Consider the following 19,359-nt stretch of genomic DNA (forward strand, 5'->3'; position numbering starts at 1 on the left):
TGCATCCAGGGTTCAATTCCTGGTCAGGGAACTAAGACCCTGCAAGCCTCGTGGTGTGACATGGCAAAAAAGTTAAATTAAAAAAAATTAATAACAGCGTCGCAAGCACATTTTATGTGTCTCTCTCTGCCTGCCCAGGAGGTGCTTCTCCCTGGCTGCAGAGCTTGGCCACTGCCCCAGTTGGGCTGTTTCAAATAAGATGCAGCCACGGAGGGCCTTCAAACTCTATTGTCCCAGAATCCAGTGGAGCCCATGCCCTGATTCTCTCCCTTCTGCCTGGAAGTGCCCGAACCCTGTGCCCAAGTGTCACTCCTTTGGGGTCAGCCAGCCAGAAACAAGGAGAAAGTGGATTTAAGAGGTGCGTGTGTGCTAGGTCACTTTAGTCTGACTCTTTGCAATCCCATGCACTGCAGCCTGCCAGGCTCCTCTGTTCATGGGCTCTCCAGGCAAGAATACTGGAGTGGGTTGCTGTGCCCTCCTCCAGGGGATCTTCCCAACCCAGGGATCAAACCGGCATCTCTTGCTGTCTCCTGCATTGGTAGGCAGATTCTTTACCACTAGCAGCACCTCGGAAGCCCTTTAAGAGGTGACTAGGGATATATTTCTCCCTCCTCAGGCAAACCACAAATCAGCATATATTTACCAAGTAGTCCCAGTACAGGCAGCATATTATTATCCATTGTAAATTGGAGAATCCCAGGGGACAGTGGTTGTTGGCTGAGCCAAAGTGAAAGGCAAGAAGAGACAGCTTTCCAAAGAGTCTGGACAAAAAACTGAAATTGACTTTAAAGTCCAAGATGAGATAGGTTCAGAGGGAATTGTCCTCCCACCTCTCCCCACCAAAGTTCTCATAGAGTGGGGTTTCTGCTACATAGATGTCTGAAAAAAACTATTCGGTGTCTGTATACCTGGAATTAAAACCATCACTATTTCAGGACCAATTTACTTGATTTTTGAATACTGTTGCTACGGTGACCTTCTCAACTATCTAAGAAGTAAAAGAGAAAAATTTCACAGGACGTGGACAGAGATTTTCAAGGAACATAATTTCAGTTTTTATCCCACTTTCCAATCACACCCTAATTCCAGGTAAGCGACTTGTCACAGTTTATAATAACACACTGCAGAACAGACAAAGTATGATGGTTAAATGCATCCCACCAGCCAGTTTCTAAGGACCACTGTCCAGCGCAGTGTGGTCTATGTGTTTTAAGACCTAGGAAGGTCATTTATCTTTGCCATAGTTTCCCTGCTGATTTGAACAATGAGGTTTTCCCTGTCCTGCAGTACAGGCACTGTAGCTGAACCAGTGATTTCAGCCCACTTATACCTAATTGCATCCTAGACATAGGACCCTTTAGGAAAGGTGCGTGATTCAATCTGTCAGGCCTCCTGGTTGACACATGGGTATTGGTAGGAAGAAAGAGCGCCTTTCCCAAAGCCCCTGTTATATTCCTAGAAAGTAGTGCAGGTCCTGGGAATATTGCACAAAAGAGCTCTAAATTCATAAAATGGATTTTGAAAAATTAGGATGGATTGATTGGCATAACGATGGGTGTAAAATAAAGTCGGAGTGATGTTCATCTCTGTGCTCTGCCATCCATGGACTCCTGAGTGGTTCGCACAGGCTGTAGGTTTGGTGGAATGCTCGTCCTCATCCTTGGACATTTCTTGCTGATCACTTGAACATAGTAGCTCAGTAACAGCCTTCTCAGAGTGAATTCACAGGTGCTCTGATAGAATGGTCCTCAATCCCTAGTGCATTTCTGTTTCCTTCCTACATGAAAGCTGTCCCTTTTTCTAGAGGTGGATTTGTTAGAGACTTTTAACTTTATGGGGGGATGTATGGAGGGTGTGTTTGAGAGTCCTTGTTTTCTTGGCATGTATGTTTCAGCACACGCCTCTGGCCTTCTAGTGCTGAGACAGACTAACATCCTGAAGCCGGGGACCCCATGGAGACCCCAGGCATGTCTTTGTGCAGCTGCCCTTAACAATTCACACCAGTCTTCCCTTTTGTGCTCGTTTCTCAGTTCATATTCTCAGACCAAGAGGATTCTGTAATGTCATCTGTGTTTTAGAACAGAGTCGTGTGTGACCAGCACTCCTTGGTTAGTGACAACTGTGTTGATTAACTCAGCACCTTTGATTCATTCCAGTCACTGGATATTAAAAACACGAAGCAATTACTTTTGGAATATTTGTGGTCTGAAATCATTAAGCCATTTTGTAAAGATATGGACATTGTAATTAGAGTAAACTCTTATGCTAGAAAAAATGGAGTCATTGTATATCATGCATACAAAATTCCTCAGTGAAGAGTTTTACTTTATACATAAAAGAGATTCTCAGTGTTACTCCTTGTTAATTTCACAGGGAAAGGAAATGAGCTTTACAAAGGCCAACTTGGAAAAAAAAAATGATGATCAAACACTTAAAGTTCTCTATAGAAGATTTGCATGACATGGACTTTTATAGGGAAAGTCACACTCCTTATTAGCTTCATGATTTCGGCAAATCATACTTATCTCATCCAGCCTAATTTCTCTTTTATGAAATGTGACTTTGACACCCAGCTTGTAGGCTTGTGGGAAGAACTGAGTGAGGTCCTCTTTGAACCAGAAGATTCCAAACAGAGAATGGGAATCACTCTTAACCTAGTTTGATGGACAAGCTCAATTACACAGATGTTTTTAATGTCCACACACAAGAAAAGGATAAGTTGATGCTATGCTTTTAATTTAAAACCCCATTTGTAATTGGAATTCATTTCTTTGATGAATTGTATATTTTAAAATAAAATCTCTACTCAGAAGAACATAAATAATGATATAATTTTTCTTTTCTTAAATAGTATGCCGGGTTCAAGAGAAGTTCAAATACACCCGGACTCAGATCCTATCTCAGGGTTCAATGGGAATTCATTTCAGTCTGAAGGTAATATTTTATTCTAAACAGCACTTCCAAATAGAAACAGATGCAAAAGTTCTGTGTTTACTATTATATTTTTTAAAGGTGCGTAAATGCAAAAGCATGTTTTTCTTTGCTAATATCATCTAAAGACTTCATTAATGCATATTTGCCTTAAAGGTAGTGAAAAACTGTCAATGTATGTATCATTAATTTTATGTCAATGTTCCAACTAATAAACATGAAGCATTGTTTTATTTGTCAGGTTATTCTTTTAAAAGCCATAAATTTTAAAAAAAAGTCATAAATTAATTAGAGCCACTTATTACCTAGTAAGTGGAAGCAATGATGAGTTCTGGAGTCAGATGGAAGTCAGGTTAACCCCCAGGTTCCCCTACTTTCTGGCTGGATGACTTTGAACAGCTGAGCCACAGTTATCTCATTTATAAAAGGGGGCTAATCAAACTTTCCTCATTGGACTCTTAGAAGAATTGACTGGAAGAACATTAAACACACAAACAGTTCATAATATGTGGTAGATAATTGGTCATTCTTTTCCCAATGTGGCAAAACTACCTAGTGCAAAAGAAGGGCATCTAGGACTTCCCTGGCGGTCCAGAGGTTAAGACTTTGTGCTTCCAATGCAGGGGGCCTGAGTTCGATCCCTGGTCAGAGAACTAAGATCCCCTAAGCCATGTGGCGCCACCAAAAAAAAAAAAGAAGAGCATCTGAGACCTCTGATTCATCACCCAAGAGCTGGAGAATTCACTCCTCTAATCAAAGAGACTCTTTAGGTGGCTCTGCCTAGGCAGCATGTATGCGGATGCGTGCATGCCCAGTCGTGTCCGACTCTTTGCGACCCCGTGGACTGTAGGCCCCCAGGCTCTTCTGTCCATGGAATTATCCTGCCAAGAATACTGGAATGGGTTGCCACTTCATCTTCCAGGGGATCTGGAAGTCCCAGATGCTTTTCTTTTGCACTAGGTATTTTTGCCACATTGGGAAAAGAAAGACCAATTATCTACTATATTTTATGAACTGTTTGTGCACTTAATGTCCTTTCAGTCAATCCTTCTAAGAGTCCAATGAGGAAAGTTTGATTAACCCCCCTTTTACACATGAGAAAATTGTGGCTCAGTTGTTCAAAGTCATTCAGCCAAAAAGTGGGGATCAAACCGATGTCTCCTGTATTGGCAGGAGGATTCTTTACCACTGAGCTGCCTAGGAAGCCTCCTAGGCTTCACAGTACTCTGCATAAATAGGTTAACCCTGGTGCCACCAGAAAGATGATGTAACAGCTCCATTTGTACACGAGGTGCTCACAGAGATTTATAAAGTAACTTTTTTTTAAGTATGGCTGATGTACAATATTATATAAGTTACAATATATATTGCACAGATGTACAATATGGTGCTTCACAATTTTTAAAGGTTCTGCTCTGTTTATATTCATTATAGAATATCAGCTATATTTCTTGTGTTGTGCAATTTATCCTTGTAGATTATTTTATACATAATAGTTTGTAATTCTAAATCTCCTCACCCTATCATGACCTTCCCCTCTTCCATAAGGCAGCTTCTTTGCATTTGGGCAAAAATGAGGACCAGTTCTATTTTACAGATGAAATTGAATACGAAAACCAAAAAAGGCTGGAGGAAGAAGAAGACCTGAATGTACTGACCTTTGAAGATCTCCTTTGCTTTGCATATCAAGTGGCCAAAGGAATGGAATTTCTGGAATTTAAGTCGGTAAGCTCCTTTTTAAAGGCAAAACTCACAACAACAACAAAAAGATAATTTGGAAGAAGAGGTGCTGTTTTTTTTTTTTCCTTGTTTATTTTAACTTGCAGCCCTTCAAGTCTGTCTTTCTACTGTTGGAGTCACCTAAGATGTTACCGGGGCTCTTGGCTAATTGTAGTATAAAGGTCCAGGATCCCTTATTCCATGAAGGCTATCTCAGCCCTCTCAGGCTGCCCAAAGTCCCTGAAACTTCCAGACAGGAGGTCCTCAGGAATCCCACCTCAATGCCACCCGTAGTCATGGCCAAGACAGTCACTTCAGGTGGTTCAGTCTGTCCTGCATTTGACCCAGGGGATGAGTGGAGGTTCAGATCCTGGGTGCCTTGTTGGCCAGGCCAGCCACCCTGGCCAGCTGTGTCTGCTTTGAGAGCCTGCTAATCCCCGATCCACTGGGGCTGCTACACAGACACCTCAGAGCCTCCTCATTCCAGGGACTCTACCCTAATTTTGCATTCTTTCTAAAACAGTCTTTCAGCCCTGCCCGTTCTCTAACACGTCAACTGTCTGCTGCCTGTAAGCCGACTTCAACCCCTTGTCTGGCTACTTCCTCTCCTGCTTTCTTATCTTCTTACTTTCTCCTTATTTCCCCAACTTCTTCCTCCCCCACTACATTTGCCTTTTGTGTCTTCTAGTCCCTCCCTCCCTCTCCTCCACGCCCCTTTGCACTCTCCTCTTTTCTCCCTGAATTTGAAGAGAATAATTTCAAGTTGTTTTTTTTTTTTTCTTTCTTTAATAATGTGCTGTCTCAGGGACTTCCCTGGTGGTCCAGTGGTTAAGACTCCACACTTCCACCACAGGGGATTCAGGTTCGATCCCTGGTCAGGGAACTAGTCCCACTTGCCAGGTAGAGTGGCCAAAAAATTTAATAAATAAATAAATGAAAATTTTAAAAATGTGCTATCTCTAATATAATGTATTACGTCAACTATATCCCAGGTTGAAGAAAAAGATGAACCTGGAATAAATCAGTAGCTTTGACGGACAGGAAAAATATTCACAAGAACAATCAAACTATGAAACAGGTTGAGATAAAACAAGAAACATGTAAGATCTACAAGAAGGAACCTGTGAAACTTGGTTAAAGGGCAAAAAGAGAGACCTTAATAATGAGTTCTATTTTGTTCATAGAGGAGAGATTCTATGTTTAAAAGTCAGTTCTCTCCAGATTAATTCTAGTTAACCCCAGTTAGAATCCCAAGGTTTTGGTTTTTTTTTTTTTCTTTTGTGGATGTTGTAAGTATTGGGTTGGCTAAAAGGTTCGTTCGAGTTTTTTCCATAGGACGTGAAGGAAAAATCCAAATGGACTTTTTGGCCAACTCAGTCAATATATGTCTCTGCTTTGCTTTTCCAAAGCTGGGCATCGCTGCTCTGTAGTTAAAAGAATCGCAGTCTCCTAATCCTTCCCCAGCCCTCATCCCGGGATACACTCCTCTCCTGTCTTCGCAGCGTGCTGCTGACTCAGCCCCTGTCTCACCTCTGCATCTCCAATAGCGCTTTCCCCAGTTTCTTTACACACGCTGATGGCATCTCCCTAGATGATCCAGCCCGGTTGCTGGACCTGTTGTGGGACCCGGTCGCCTGTTGTTAGGTAAATATTCAAACCACTCACAACTGGAGGTCAAGGGGCACTGCCTTTTACCCCCCTGGGCTTGTCTTAATAAGAACGTTTGCAGAATCTCTGGCTTTTTGGAACTCTCTCCCCTGTTTTCCCTCCAGGCAGGTGCCTCTGGGTCACCCTGTCAGTCTCCCCTCGGTTTCCTCACTACTTCTCTGGCTGCCCCTGGGTTTCCTCCGCGGCTCCGTGAATCCATCCTACATTGCCTGCTGACTGGTGCCAGGCACCATAACAGGTGCCAAGATACAGAGGCAGGTCTTATCTCTGATGGGGAGAAAAAGAAAGCAGAGATGCTACTAGACTGAGATAAACACTATGTTCAGTTAAGGTCTGGGAACCCAGGGGAGAAACAGGCATGTCAGACCCAGGGGTGGAGAGGTTGTGCAGAAAAGATTTTCTGAACAGAGTTCATGCTGGGGCTGGCAGAGATTTTATTTTGTAATATTTCGGAGGAAAAAAATTTAATTTTTTAGTAGCTGTGGCTCCTAGGCTCTAGAGTACAGGCTCAGTAGTTGTGACACTGGGGCTTAGTTCCTCCCAGACCAGGGATCGAACCCGTGTCCCCTTCATTGGCAGGTGGATTCTTTTTTTTTTGTAATATTTTTTTATTTTACTTATTTGGGTCTGCCAGGTCTTGGTTGTGACAAGTGGCATCTTTGATGCAAGATATTTAGTTGCAGTATGTAAGATATTTAGTTGCAGCATGTGGGGTCTAGTTCCCTGACCATTGGGCCCCCTGCATTGGGAGCATGGAGTTTTAACCATTGGACAGCCAGGAAAGTCCCTGCAGGCAGATTCTTTACCACTGAGCCATCGGGGAAGCCCAGGGCTGCTTTTCATTCCACCTCCGTCAATCTTTCCAAACTTCTAGTATTTTTCCCGAATTTTAAAAAATATGTTATGCCATTTTATTGTCAAAGCTGTTTTCCATTCCAGTCAGGAAAAACACACTTGTCCCTGCCAGAAGCTCCCACAGCCCTCTGGGAGCCCAGCAGAGGCCGGGCTCCTGTTTCTCATTTACAGCCAGACGCGCATCTGGTTTGCTGGACCTGCTTTCTCAGAACCCGGCCCCCTGGCTTCTGGGAATGTTCCCCCCACCGGTGGCTGCAGCCACAGCAGCTGACTTGTGCAAACACTGTGTTACCCATCGTGATGATTGCTCAGGACTCAGTAAAGATAAGATGCCTCTATGATCTGCCCTTCCGTCATCTGTAACTCCCGTGGGCTTAGTCACTCAGTCCTGTCCGACTCTTTGCCACCCCACGGACTGCAGCCCACCAGGCTTCTCCGTCCATGGGATTCTCCAGGCAAGAATACTGGAGTGGGTTGCCATTTCCTCCTCCGAACTATCTTCCCAACCCAGGGATCGAACCCACGTCTCCTGCAGCTCTTGCATTGCAGGCAGATTCTTTACCATCTGAGCCAGAGGGGAAGCCCTTTGTAACTCCTACTGAACCTGAACGATAGGAGAGATTGTCTTCTGTGATAACATACAGCCTGGTAGCTCACACTGCCATCTCTTTCTTTCTAGTGTGTTCACAGGGACCTGGCTGCCAGGAATGTTCTAGTGACCCACGGGAAAGTGGTGAAGATCGGCGACTTTGGGCTGGCTCGAGATATCATGAGTGATTCCAACTACGTCATCAGGGGGAATGTGAGACTCCTGTTTCTCATGTAGTTTTATCCTGTTTTGGGGGGAGTTTTATTTTATTTAATATCATTTTATTCTTTTTTATTGAAGTATAGTAGAATTATAATGTTACTGCTGTAGAGAAAAGTGACTCAGTTATGTGTATATATGTGTATATATATATACACGTTCTTTTTCATATTATTTTCCATCATGGTTTATCACAAGCATAGTTTCCTGTGCTCTACATTTTGTTTTGTCATTGCTAATCTAAATATCTTCCCTCACAGTAGTGCATTTGTGTTTTATGATAATTTCAGGAAACTTGCTCCCAGCAGTCTACTTCCTTATGCTTTGAAGGTTTTTCTGCAGCATCAGGGACAAGTCCATTTATAACAAAAGTTGCACAAAATAGCATCACACCTATCAATAAGGGCCTTGAGTACAGTCCACACCTAGAAAAAAAAAAATCTTGTTACTTGTACTCATTTCATTTCCTTTAGCTATAAAGTGACTACTGTGTTATACTTTCGATCATGGGAATAGGTAATCATTACAAGACAGTATTTACAAAATACAACACATAAATTAAACATTAAATATACATTCTAAAAAGGCACAGTATTTAAATCAAATGTTAGTTGTTGAATATTTATCATCCTATTACTGTTATGCAAGGAGACCTAAAACATCACTGATGTTTGCGCTTGTGTGCTCACTCCTGTCTGACTCTTTTTGCAACCCCCGTGAACTGAGGCCCACCAGGCTCTTCTGTCCATGGGATTTTCCAGGCAAGGATACCGGAGTGGGTTCCCATTTCTTCTTCCAGGGTATCTTCCCAACCCAGGGACTGAACCCTCAGGCAGTTAAATTCTCCAGCAGGCAGGTTCTTCACCACCGACTCACCTGGGAAGCCAAAACATCATTGAATCTCCTCATTAAAAAAAAAAACTGAGGACAGGTGTGTTACTTATAAGAGAACTCCTAAAATTAGTAGATGATAAAATTGTGTATAGCTGAACGAATATGGTTTTTAAGAATTACAATACCTGGATTTCAGCTCCTCTTCTTTCTGGCTATTCACTTTTATGATTTCTATCTGCTTTATTGTCCCTACTCTTGAAGTAAGAATAATAACAACGAATGCAGGTATTGTGGTTACCGGGTGCTAACCGCTATTGTTAAGTATTCCAGGTATTGACTCAGTCGTCAAAGTCCCCGTTTGTGGTTGAGGAAACGGGCACAGAAACATCCCTTGCTGAATATTGCACAGCACACGCGTTAGAGGGTGAATGGTCTAAGCCACACCGTCTGTGCACAGCTACACTGATTCACTGTTTCCCATGAGGATTACTCATCTACCTCATAGCACTGTGGGAATAAACTAACAAAACCAACAGGGAAGAAAGGGTCTGTGGAGGGTAAACATACAGTAAAGGTTACAAATCAAATCAAACTGTGTTCCCACTAGAATCAGACACTCAGCTGAGTTTGGATCTGTGCCTCCCTTATTGTAGCTGCAGTCACAAATAGGACAAACTAATGGCTTTGAAGTCCTCACCCTCCTAGCTGGTGGTTTCTTAAGCAGGAAAGCCGATTCCATTTGGAACCACAATTAATTCCTTTAATTAATCAAAAGGACCAGACTGGCCAGCTTGATTCTCCCAGCTCATCCTTTTGAAAAGAATTTAAAACAGTTTCTTTCTCGAGGTTTGATTTTACTTGGTAGATTAAATGTGCTCAATGAAGGGTTCTCAACCCACGAAATGGAGAATGCTTCAAAATTCTCAGCCCCAGGAACCTATCTGTCCTTGTGTCTTGATTCTAATCTGAGGCTACACCCATTCGAAACTCCTCTTTCAAGCTACTGGGGGTGACTAAAGCCACAGACACCACCATCGTCATTTCTGGAAGCCATGTCGTGTGCTCCCTCACCGCATTCCTGTGGATGAGATTTCCACTAAAATTCTTCCAAGAAATGCTTTGACAAAATATTCCACTAATTCACCAGCATCCTCTTACCTATGGGGAAGTGACTGGCTGCTCCTCACTGTGGGGAGGGAGGGACGGGAGGCGGGGATGGGGGAGGGAAAGTCTACTGTAAACTTATTAATGCCAAATGCAAGCTTGAGTTTTAAAGAAATAAAAAGTTTGTTTGTCTAAGGCTAATGTTACAGTATTAATTTGACAGTGAGAAATGTCCCCTTGGGAAATAAGATTTTCTCAAGGAAGCAGTAAGAGTGCCCTTAGGGAGAGAATGGACTTCCCTGGTGGCGCAGATGCTAAAGAATCCACCTGCAATGCCAGAGATGTAGGTTCAATCCCTGAAACGGGAAGATCCCCTGGAGGCAGGCATGGCAAAACCCATTCCAGTATTCTTGCCTGGAGAGTCCCACGGACAGAGGAGCCTGGCGGGTTACAGTCCATGGGGCTGCAAAGAGTCAGATAGGTCGGAGCAACTAACACTAGGGAGACCAAAAAGGTGATCATCTCACTAACTGGAGGAAAGAAGGGATGTTTATTCGTGGAAAATTCACCATCATCCTCTGCTTGGGTTTTATGCAGGCCCGTCTGCCTGTGAAGTGGATGGCCCCTGAAAGCTTGTTTGAGGGCATCTACACAATTAAGAGTGATGTCTGGTCGTACGGAATATTACTCTGGGAAATATTCTCGCTTGGTAAGACTTGAAGTTCCCTGGGCTTCTGCATTCCATGCCCTCTGTACCCCTCCTCCACTCTTATTTCAAAGGGTGGACTAAACACCCCTTCCCAGAGCTCCCCCAGCCTTACTTCTGTTGCAGCCTGAGCCCCTTTATGTTTACTCGATGGTGTCTGTCTGTCTGTCCTATAACCTGCTCTCAAGCAGGAACGTGGCTTCTGCCAGGAGCCCGACACCTCACAGTGCTGGTCCAGGAATTGAGGATCCAAGTGTTTGCTAATTGAATAAATGATAAAGAAATGAAGGGTGAGCGGATGGTCATACGCCCTCCTGTTTTTCCAGGTGTTAATCCTTACCCCGGGATTCCAGCTGATGCTAACTTCTACAAACTCATCCAGAGTGGTTTCAAGATGGACCAGCCATTTTATGCCACGGAAGAAATGTAAGTACAGGATGGACTGAAAGTGGCTGAAATCATAAATGTACCATCTGTCTAGTTCCCAACACATGAGAAAAAAGTAAAACTCCTTAGCATGAAGTTCCCATGGTTTCTCTTAAGAAAAAGAAAAGAAAAAGAAAAGAAAAAGAAATTCTTCCTTTTGGTTTCAGGAGTTTCTGAACACAACTGAACCTTTTTTCTGGGTTTCAGTTTTTACTTGAGGGACCCTTCTCCTGAATTCTGGTCCACATTGTATTTGTCCAAAGGCATCATCTAATTTGTCCTTTCTGATATGAATTCTAAGTCTAGGACAGTACTTGCCTCAGGACAAACATGCCATAAATAAGTCACTCCGCAGTAATAAACGGTGCTTTGTTAAGTGGAAAGTCACCCATTTTGCTTCATTCAGATTTCCTGTCTTGCTCATGTTCTGTTGTCTTTGCAGATACTTTATAATGCAATCCTGCTGGGCTTTTGACTCCAGAAAACGACCATCCTTCCCTAACCTGACTTCATTTTTAGGGTGTCAGCTGGCAGATGCAGAAGCAGCGGTAGGTAGCAGTACAATATTTCATAAAACATCCTTAGGAAGGAAAGAACTCCATCACTCAGAACTCTCATGGCTGATCCCCTAAGCACTGTATTTAGTTACCAAGTTGCCTTCCTCATCACAATTGGTCTTGATCACTCCTTAAAAGTTATATGGGGTTAGATATACTTACAGACAAGTGTTTTAAGGGGAAAAAATTTTAAAAATGCTTTTCCTGAAAATTTCAATCAATTGATTAAGAAGTTAAATGCTTTTAAGTGACCAGTGCAGAGGACAAAACCAGAAAGTAAGACGTAATCCCTATCTCCAGAAGGCACTGAGTTTTCCTAACTCAACAGCAAGCCTTCATATGGAATAATTGTACAATCAATCAGGTAATAAAGAGCACAGGCCTGGAGTTCTGGGAGCCTAGGCCTCCTAGGTGGCTCAGTGGTAAAGAATCCGCCACCAGTGCAGGAGACACAGGTTCCAGCCCTGAGTCGGGAAGATCACCTAGAGCAGGAAATGGCAACCAACTGTAGTATTCTTGCCTGGGAAATCCCATGGACAGAGGAGCCTGGCAGGCTACAGTCCATGGGGCCGCAAGAGGGTCAGACACGACTTAGCAACTAAACAACAATTTATCCCAAAGACAGACAAGGTCATGTGTGCACTTTGCAGTTTGTCAGCTATGACCAATCCATCAAAAGGTTAACTATGGTCCATGAGTACCGTGAAACCCTAGGCTGCCATTAAAACGATGAGAAGTGACCATGTGTAGTAAATAGTGAAAAGATGTAACACATGTAACATAGGAACAACATATTAGTAATTCTCAACAAGGATCTGCAACAGAATCTGCTGTCCGAGCCTCCTGAGACAAAATTGTGTGTGAACAGCAATCTACTGTAACAGTGATTTCAGCTTTTTTTGGTCCATGTATCTGTCTATGTTGCTTAGGAGGCAAAAGGAGAAGGGGGTGGCAGAGGATGAGTTGGTTAGATAGCCTCACTGACTCAATGGACATGAATCTAAGCAAACTCCAGGAGATGGTGAAGGACAAGGAATCCTGGTGTGCTGCAGTCCATGGAGTCACAAAGAGTCGGATACAATTTAGTGACTGATCAACAATTGCTTAGTTTATCTATATGAATGTGTATTAACTTTATAGTGAGACAAAAAAGTAGAGCTGTTTTCATTTGGACAAAAATTTTAAAGTCAAAACTCCCAAGTGAAAACCAAGAAATCTGTTCTCTGTATTTATTGTATAAAGACCAGATCTCTTTTGGGGGACTTTCTCATTTTTAAAAAATTTATTTTATTTGAAATATAGCTGATTTACAATGCTGGGTTAATTTCTGCTGTAGAGCAAGGTGATTGAGGTATACATATAAATACATTCTTTTTCATATTCTTTTCCATTATGGTTTAATCACAGGATATTGAATATAGTGCCCTGTGCTATACAGTAGGACCTTGTTGTTTATCCATTCTTTATACAAATGACCTCTCTCTTTTATGGTTTTTCTGCTCGGTGTTAGCATTTCTAGATTGAGATTCTATATCTAAGAGAAGAAACAATAATGAAATAAAATATTTGACTATGACTTGATTTCTCCCTAAATAAAAAGACCACATTTGCTTTGTCAATTAATACATAGACTATCCTCTATGATCTATACGTAATAAAAGCAAGTAACAATTTGCAATGTAGACATGTGACTCGTCAGTCTTAGGTGGTGGTGATCTGTGTCCATCTCTTTCCCACACACAGATGTATCAGAACATGGATGGCCGTGTTTCAGAGCGTCCTTCTGTTTACCAAAACAGGCGACCTTACAGCAGAGAGGTGGACTTGGGGCTACCCTCTCCTCAGGCTCACACTGAAGATTCCTAGAGAAATGACTTAGTCTTAAGGACCTCATCCCCCCTGCCTACCTTAAACAGGCTGTGTAGATTACCAAAATAAGATTAATTTCATCACTAAGTGAAAATATATTCTCAACTGCTGCTTTGCTGGACTTTTCTCTAGAAGCTCTCTGTATTTACTCTTGTTTCCAAAGGGACTTTTGTAAAATCCAGTCATCCTTTGCACAAGGCAAGAAGAGCTGATAACGTTACCGAAGCACCTACCTTCATCCAAAGGCCTTCCCAGGCTGGCTTGAGTGAAAATTGTCTACCTGAAGTATAGTATACTCTTGTAAATACAGAAGACAAAAGCATTTTGCTAAGGAAAAGCTAATATGATTTTTTAAATCTGTTTTAAAATAATATGTAACTTTTTCAGCTATTTAGTGATATATTTTATGAATGGAAATAAAGTTTCTACTATAGAAATGTTTATTATTGAGTTGTTTACATGGCAGGTTTAGGGTGAGACTTAATGGGAGTCATGAACCTCCTGAAACCCTGTGAGATATGTTGCTTGTGCCTGTGTGTTTTTTTCCTTTGAAGAAGGCTGATTCCTTCATCAAATTTTTGAAAGGCTTCATGACTCCTGCCCCTAGACTGGGTGAAGAACAGCTGATGGTCATGAGCTTTACCAAAATAGGTGTCATACACTGTAGACTTCCAGAGCCTACTTCCTTTTAGAAACAACACAAAACAACATTATGCTGAGATTCACTCATGATGTTACATGGAGCTGTGAATATACAATTACCACTCTTTACTCATTTTCACATGATGACATTTGAAGTTTTCAGGGGTTGGGTGGGGTCATGGCTTCACAGATAATACCATAATTCCTCATGGTATTATCCTTAAGAACATAACTTTTGTATGTATCAACTATGATATTTTTTTTCCCAACTATGATATTGAAAAGGCAATCTTTTCTTAGGGAGGGTGGCATTTATTTTATCTTTTAAACTTATTTGGTTGAAGTATAGTTGATTTACAATGCAGTGTTAATTTCTGCCGTTCAGCAAAGTGATTCAGTTATTTATTTACTTATTCTTTTTCATCGTGGTTTATCACAGTTTCCTGTGTTCTACAGCTGGACCTTGTTTATCCATATTGTCTACGTAATAGTTTGCATCTGCTAATCCCAAACTTCTAATCCAAGGAAGGATGGCATTTCAAAACCTCTTAGGAGAGGGGGTGGGGGAGAGAAGGACTGGGAGCTTGTGATTAGCAGATGCAAACTAGTATAACAGGATGGATAAGCAGCTAAGATCCTGCTGCATGGCACAGGATCCCGCGATAAACCATAACAGAAAAGAATATGAAAAAGAATATATATGTATGACTTTTCACTTGGCTCTACAACAGAAATTAACACAATATTTTAAAACAAGCAGACTTCAATAAAATTTTAAAAATAAATAACCTCTTAAGGGAAAATGAAATTAGGTTCTTTTAAAAAGCCAGCTCTTAGCACAAAGTCAGTTTTCGTTTGGGTCAAGTTTTGTCCGGGACATGACTACACATTTTAAAAAGTGTGTAGAACACACTTAATGATCCCCGGAGTTTGGGGCCGGGGTGTGGCTCCTTATGGTCAGCCCCTGCCTCCCGGCCCCTGTAGGAGTCTTGCCAGTAGGTGGCAGCCTGGCACTGCTGTTTTCATCACCGCAGCCTGGCCGCCAGGACTCCAGCCTGCCTCCGGAAGAGCAAATTTTAAGAAGCAGAATTAAAGACAAAGCTAACCCGTTGATTAGAGGGAAGAAGAACCCTCTCTGCAGATGACTTCGTTTATTCACCTACTGTGGGAATGACGGTCCCTTTTATGTGCATTATTTACCCCAGTAGTGGAGCAGCCTGGGGTCAGACTCTCTCCTGGGACCTGGAATTTACCACTGGCTTCTACACCTTGTGTTCATCTGCCGCGGGATGGACTTCTGACCGTATTCTTGGAGCACCTGCTCTGCTTCGTGTTGTCTGAACCTGGACTGGTTTCCTATCCTGAAAACAAAGGCTCTGTTTCTTAGAGATATCCAGGAGGAAGAAAAACACCCCGTGGGGCTGGTCTGTAGCAGGAAGATGCCTGGGTGACCTCATTACCACCACCTCAGCCGTCCTCCCACCGCTTGTGTTTCTTCCTGATCTTGCTTTTCACTCTTCAGCTCTTCATGAAGGACCACCGGCTCCATAGCATTTGTCTGAACTCACCTGCCATGCCCACTATCCTTTACATCAAAATAAGTGACTTGTCAGAATTAACATTTGTTTTCCCAGATGGCTCAGTGGTAAAGAAACTGCCTGTCAAAGCAGGAGACATAGAAGACACGGGTTCGATCCCTGGGTCGGGAAGATACACTGGAGGAGGAAATGGCAGCCCACTCCAGTATTCTTGCCTGGAGTGTCCCATGGACAGAGAAGCCCGGGGGGCTACGGCCCCAGAGGTCACAAAGAGGCACAGACGTCTTAGCAACTCGACAACAACTGTCTGTACCACCCTCACCCTAAGCAACAGGAGAAAAAAAAAAGAGGGGCAGTTACCACCTGGAAAAACATATTTTTTTTTAGCTCCTGGAGACCCAACATGTATTAAAATTCCCATTATCTTAAAGAGGCAGGAAAGTCTCTGATGATCTTTTTCTGCAGTAAAATATACATAATATAAAATTTACCACTTGAGCCACTTTTTAAACTGATGTATAGTTGATTTACAGTGCCTTAGTTTCAGGTGTGCAAGAAAGTGATTCAGTTACATACATATGTATACGTATATATATTCTTTTTTCAATTTATTTTTTTATTTTATATTAGGCTATGGTTGATTAGCAATGTTGTATTAATTTGAGGTGTACAGCAAAGTGACTTAGCTACAGATATGTATATATATTCTTCAGATTCTTTTCTATCATAGGTTATTACAAAATATTAAATATAGTTCCCAGTGCTATAAGTAGGTCCTGATTTCTTTATTTTATATGTAGTAGTGTGTATACCTTTTAGCCATTTTTCAGGGTACAGCTGAGTGGTATTAATTACATTCACATTGCTGAGCAACCGTTCTCACCATCATTTCCAGAACTTTTTCATCTTCTCAGACCAAAGCTGTCCCCTTTAGACACTGACTCCCTTTTCCCTGTGTCCCTCACCCCCACCCCCAGCCCCTGGCAGCATGTCCTCCTTTCTGCTCTTCTGAATTTGGCTACTCTGGGAACTTTATATAAGTGGCATGCAGTATATGTCTTTTCGTAACATAATGTTGTCAAGGTTCACTCTGATCAATTCTGTATGTTATATTGATTTGTCCATAACACTATTCCAGAGCTGTGCTGAAGGCATCACGTGCATTTTCTCATTTAACAATCTGGGTGATAGGAGCTTGTTCTGCGACAGTTTAACAGACATTGAAGCCAAAGCTTAAGCTTAAGAGGGTTAAGTCACTTAGTCAGTTCCACCGAGATACTAACTGCAGACCTGACCCATCCCCCATGCCTGCCGCCTCCTCCCGGCCTCACCGACCACTCTGGGCTCCTTCGGCCAGAACTTCGTGTTGCTTCGGCTCAGCCAATGGAAGGAGTCTGGTAAGAGGAGGATCACAGGAGCTCCAACTCCCAAAAATCTCCCTAAGCTCTCCTCAAGAAAACATAAGGGCTATCACTGAAGGGAACAGATGCTTGAAACAGTTCAACTAAAGGAAAATGAAATAAAAATTTGATTGTTTAAGGATTTTCTCCATGGACTGCTAAAAGTCTCTTACCTTAAGAGAAAAATTATAATAAAGTCAGATACAATAATACATTCAGCCCAGGACAGAAGAATCATATCTTACAGGTTAAATGGAAATTATGAAGCTACAGCTCTCTATAAATTAACTTTAAAAAATAGCAGCTTTGGAATGTTCCTGATGGTCCAGTGGTTAAGACTTCTCCTGCCAATGCAGAGGTTGCGGGTTTAATCCCTGGTTGGGGAGCTAAGATCCTACATGTCTTGAGGCCAAAAGAACCAAATCTTAAAGCAGAAGAAATACTGTGACAAATTTAATAAAGTGTTTAAAAATGGTCCATATTAAAAAAAAAATCTTGAAAAATAAATCAAAAAGTAAAATTTAAAAAGAAAATAACTGCTTTATCGATATATAATTCAAATGCTACACAATTTCCTTACATATACTGTACAGTTCAGTAACTTAACTTTTTGCTAGGGTGAGAATGGCCTGACCTCTGACCACTTTACATTTCTTCACTTTGACTGGAGGAGTCAGACGGGATTAACTGAGCCCAGGGTCCTTGAGTGGCCTGGCTGGCCAGGTTCCATACTAGGAATTTGGCTGGATTTTTGTGGGTGTTATGCTCAGTCGTGCCCAACTCTTTATGACCCTATGGACTATAGCCTGCCAGGCTCCTCTGTTCATGGGATTCTCCAGGCGAGAATGCTGGAGTGGGTTGCCATGTCCTCCTCCGGAGGATCTCGTGTCTCCTACATCTCTTGCATTGGCAGGTGGAGGGTGGTCCGCTGCTTCTGTGTCCAGGACTGTTTAATACCTTAACCTTAAGGCTTCCTATGTTAGTAGGCTGTTTGGAGTTCCATTGTTATACAACAGATAACACTGAATAAAAGTTTAGGCTCCCGGTCTCTGCCCCAAATGCAAGGCCCTTCCCACCGTGCATATCAGCATTTCCATGAGCTCAGAAGTTTCCACTTGCAAATTCAGATGTCTATCTCTCCCACTGCTTCAGAGGAGCTGAGAGCCGCCAGTCTCCAGGCCCAGGCTGCCAGTGCCTGGAGCTTGGTGGGGAGGAAGGACCCTCTGTGTGCAGAATAACGGGAGGAGGAAGGTAGGGGTCATGCGTGGGGAAGGGAACCCTTTCTCCCTTGCCTTCTGCTCTGTCTTCAGTTCCCCACTCCTGTGCTCACTCCTGGGACCAGGAAGGGAATAAGACTTGTGAGGATTGCGGGGTCCGGGGGTGGGGGGGGTTGTTGCTGGACAGACCTCACCCTCCTTTCCTGACAGTCAGCTTTGAGGGCGCCCAGGGAGGGAGATCGGAAAGAAATTCACACTGGCTGTTAGCCTGTCTGCAGGGAACCTGAGGGGACAGGAAAGGGCTGTGTTGGCTCTGGTGGCAGAAAGGACTGCAGAGGACATTCTGTGGCTTGTCCTCTGCAGACTTCGTGCACAGACAACATTGTATCAGCCGACACCTCTACGGTGCGATGCTAACAGGCACACTCTGCTATGTTAACTTGCTTTATCTTTGCAAAAATCCCATCAGGAAATACTTGTATTATCCCCACTTCACAGACAAAGAAACTGAGGTTCAGAAAAGTTTAATAACTTGACGAATGCCAGCTAGTAGGGGGCAGAGCATGGATCCAAGCTCTCCTGGGACCAGGCCCTCCACACTGGGCTGCTTGCCTGAAACTTTACACACTATACAGGATCCAGTGTGTGTTCACATATCTATGCAATGTATATGATAGGCAATACATATGATATACATCGGCTTCCCTGGTGGTTCAGTGGTAAAGAACCCGCCTGCCAATGCAGGAGACATGGGTTCGATCCCTGGGGCAGGAAGATCCTGGAGAAGGAACTGGCAGCTCACTCAAGCAGGGAAATCTCATGGACAGAGGAGCCTGGCAGGCAAAGAGTTGGACACAACTTAGCCACCCCTCACCACACACACACACACATGCATTTGATTGTTGTTCAGTCACTAAGTCACCTCTGACTCTTTGTGACCCCGTGGACCGTGGCCTGTCAGCCTCCTCTGTCCATGGGATTCTCCAGGCAAGAATACTGGAGTGGGTTGCCATTTCCATATCCAGGGGAGCGTCCCAACCCAGGGATCGAACCTGGGTCTCTTCCATTGCAGGTGATCTCCTGTA

At 42.9% G+C, this 19,359-nt stretch overlaps 1 protein-coding gene across 2 annotated transcripts in view; it reads left to right on the forward strand.

Moving 5' to 3' along the window:
- FLT3 (fms related receptor tyrosine kinase 3) overlaps nucleotides 1–13,994 on the forward strand; it is a 66,067-nt gene extending 52,073 nt beyond the window's left edge. Inside the window, exons 17-24 of one of the 2 annotated variants that reach the window (XM_065902051.1) lie at nucleotides 936–1,089; nucleotides 2,852–2,934; nucleotides 4,484–4,656; nucleotides 7,853–7,975; nucleotides 10,517–10,628; nucleotides 10,952–11,051; nucleotides 11,494–11,599; nucleotides 13,352–13,994. In XM_065902051.1, coding sequence (XP_065758123.1) covers nucleotides 936–1,089; nucleotides 2,852–2,934; nucleotides 4,484–4,656; nucleotides 7,853–7,975; nucleotides 10,517–10,628; nucleotides 10,952–11,051; nucleotides 11,494–11,599; nucleotides 13,352–13,474 — 974 coding nt within the window. In that variant the 3' untranslated portion in view covers nucleotides 13,475–13,994. The remainder of the gene's footprint in view (nucleotides 1–935; nucleotides 1,090–2,851; nucleotides 2,935–4,483; nucleotides 4,657–7,852; nucleotides 7,976–10,516; nucleotides 10,629–10,951; nucleotides 11,052–11,493; nucleotides 11,600–13,351) is intronic. The other variant, XM_065902052.1, reaches the window with a different exon arrangement.
- Nucleotides 13,995–19,359: the final 5,365 nt, after the last annotated feature.

Source organism: Muntiacus reevesi, chromosome 11 (genome assembly GCF_963930625.1).
Source record: "Muntiacus reevesi chromosome 11, mMunRee1.1, whole genome shotgun sequence".
NCBI lineage: Eukaryota > Metazoa > Chordata > Mammalia > Artiodactyla > Cervidae > Muntiacus > Muntiacus reevesi.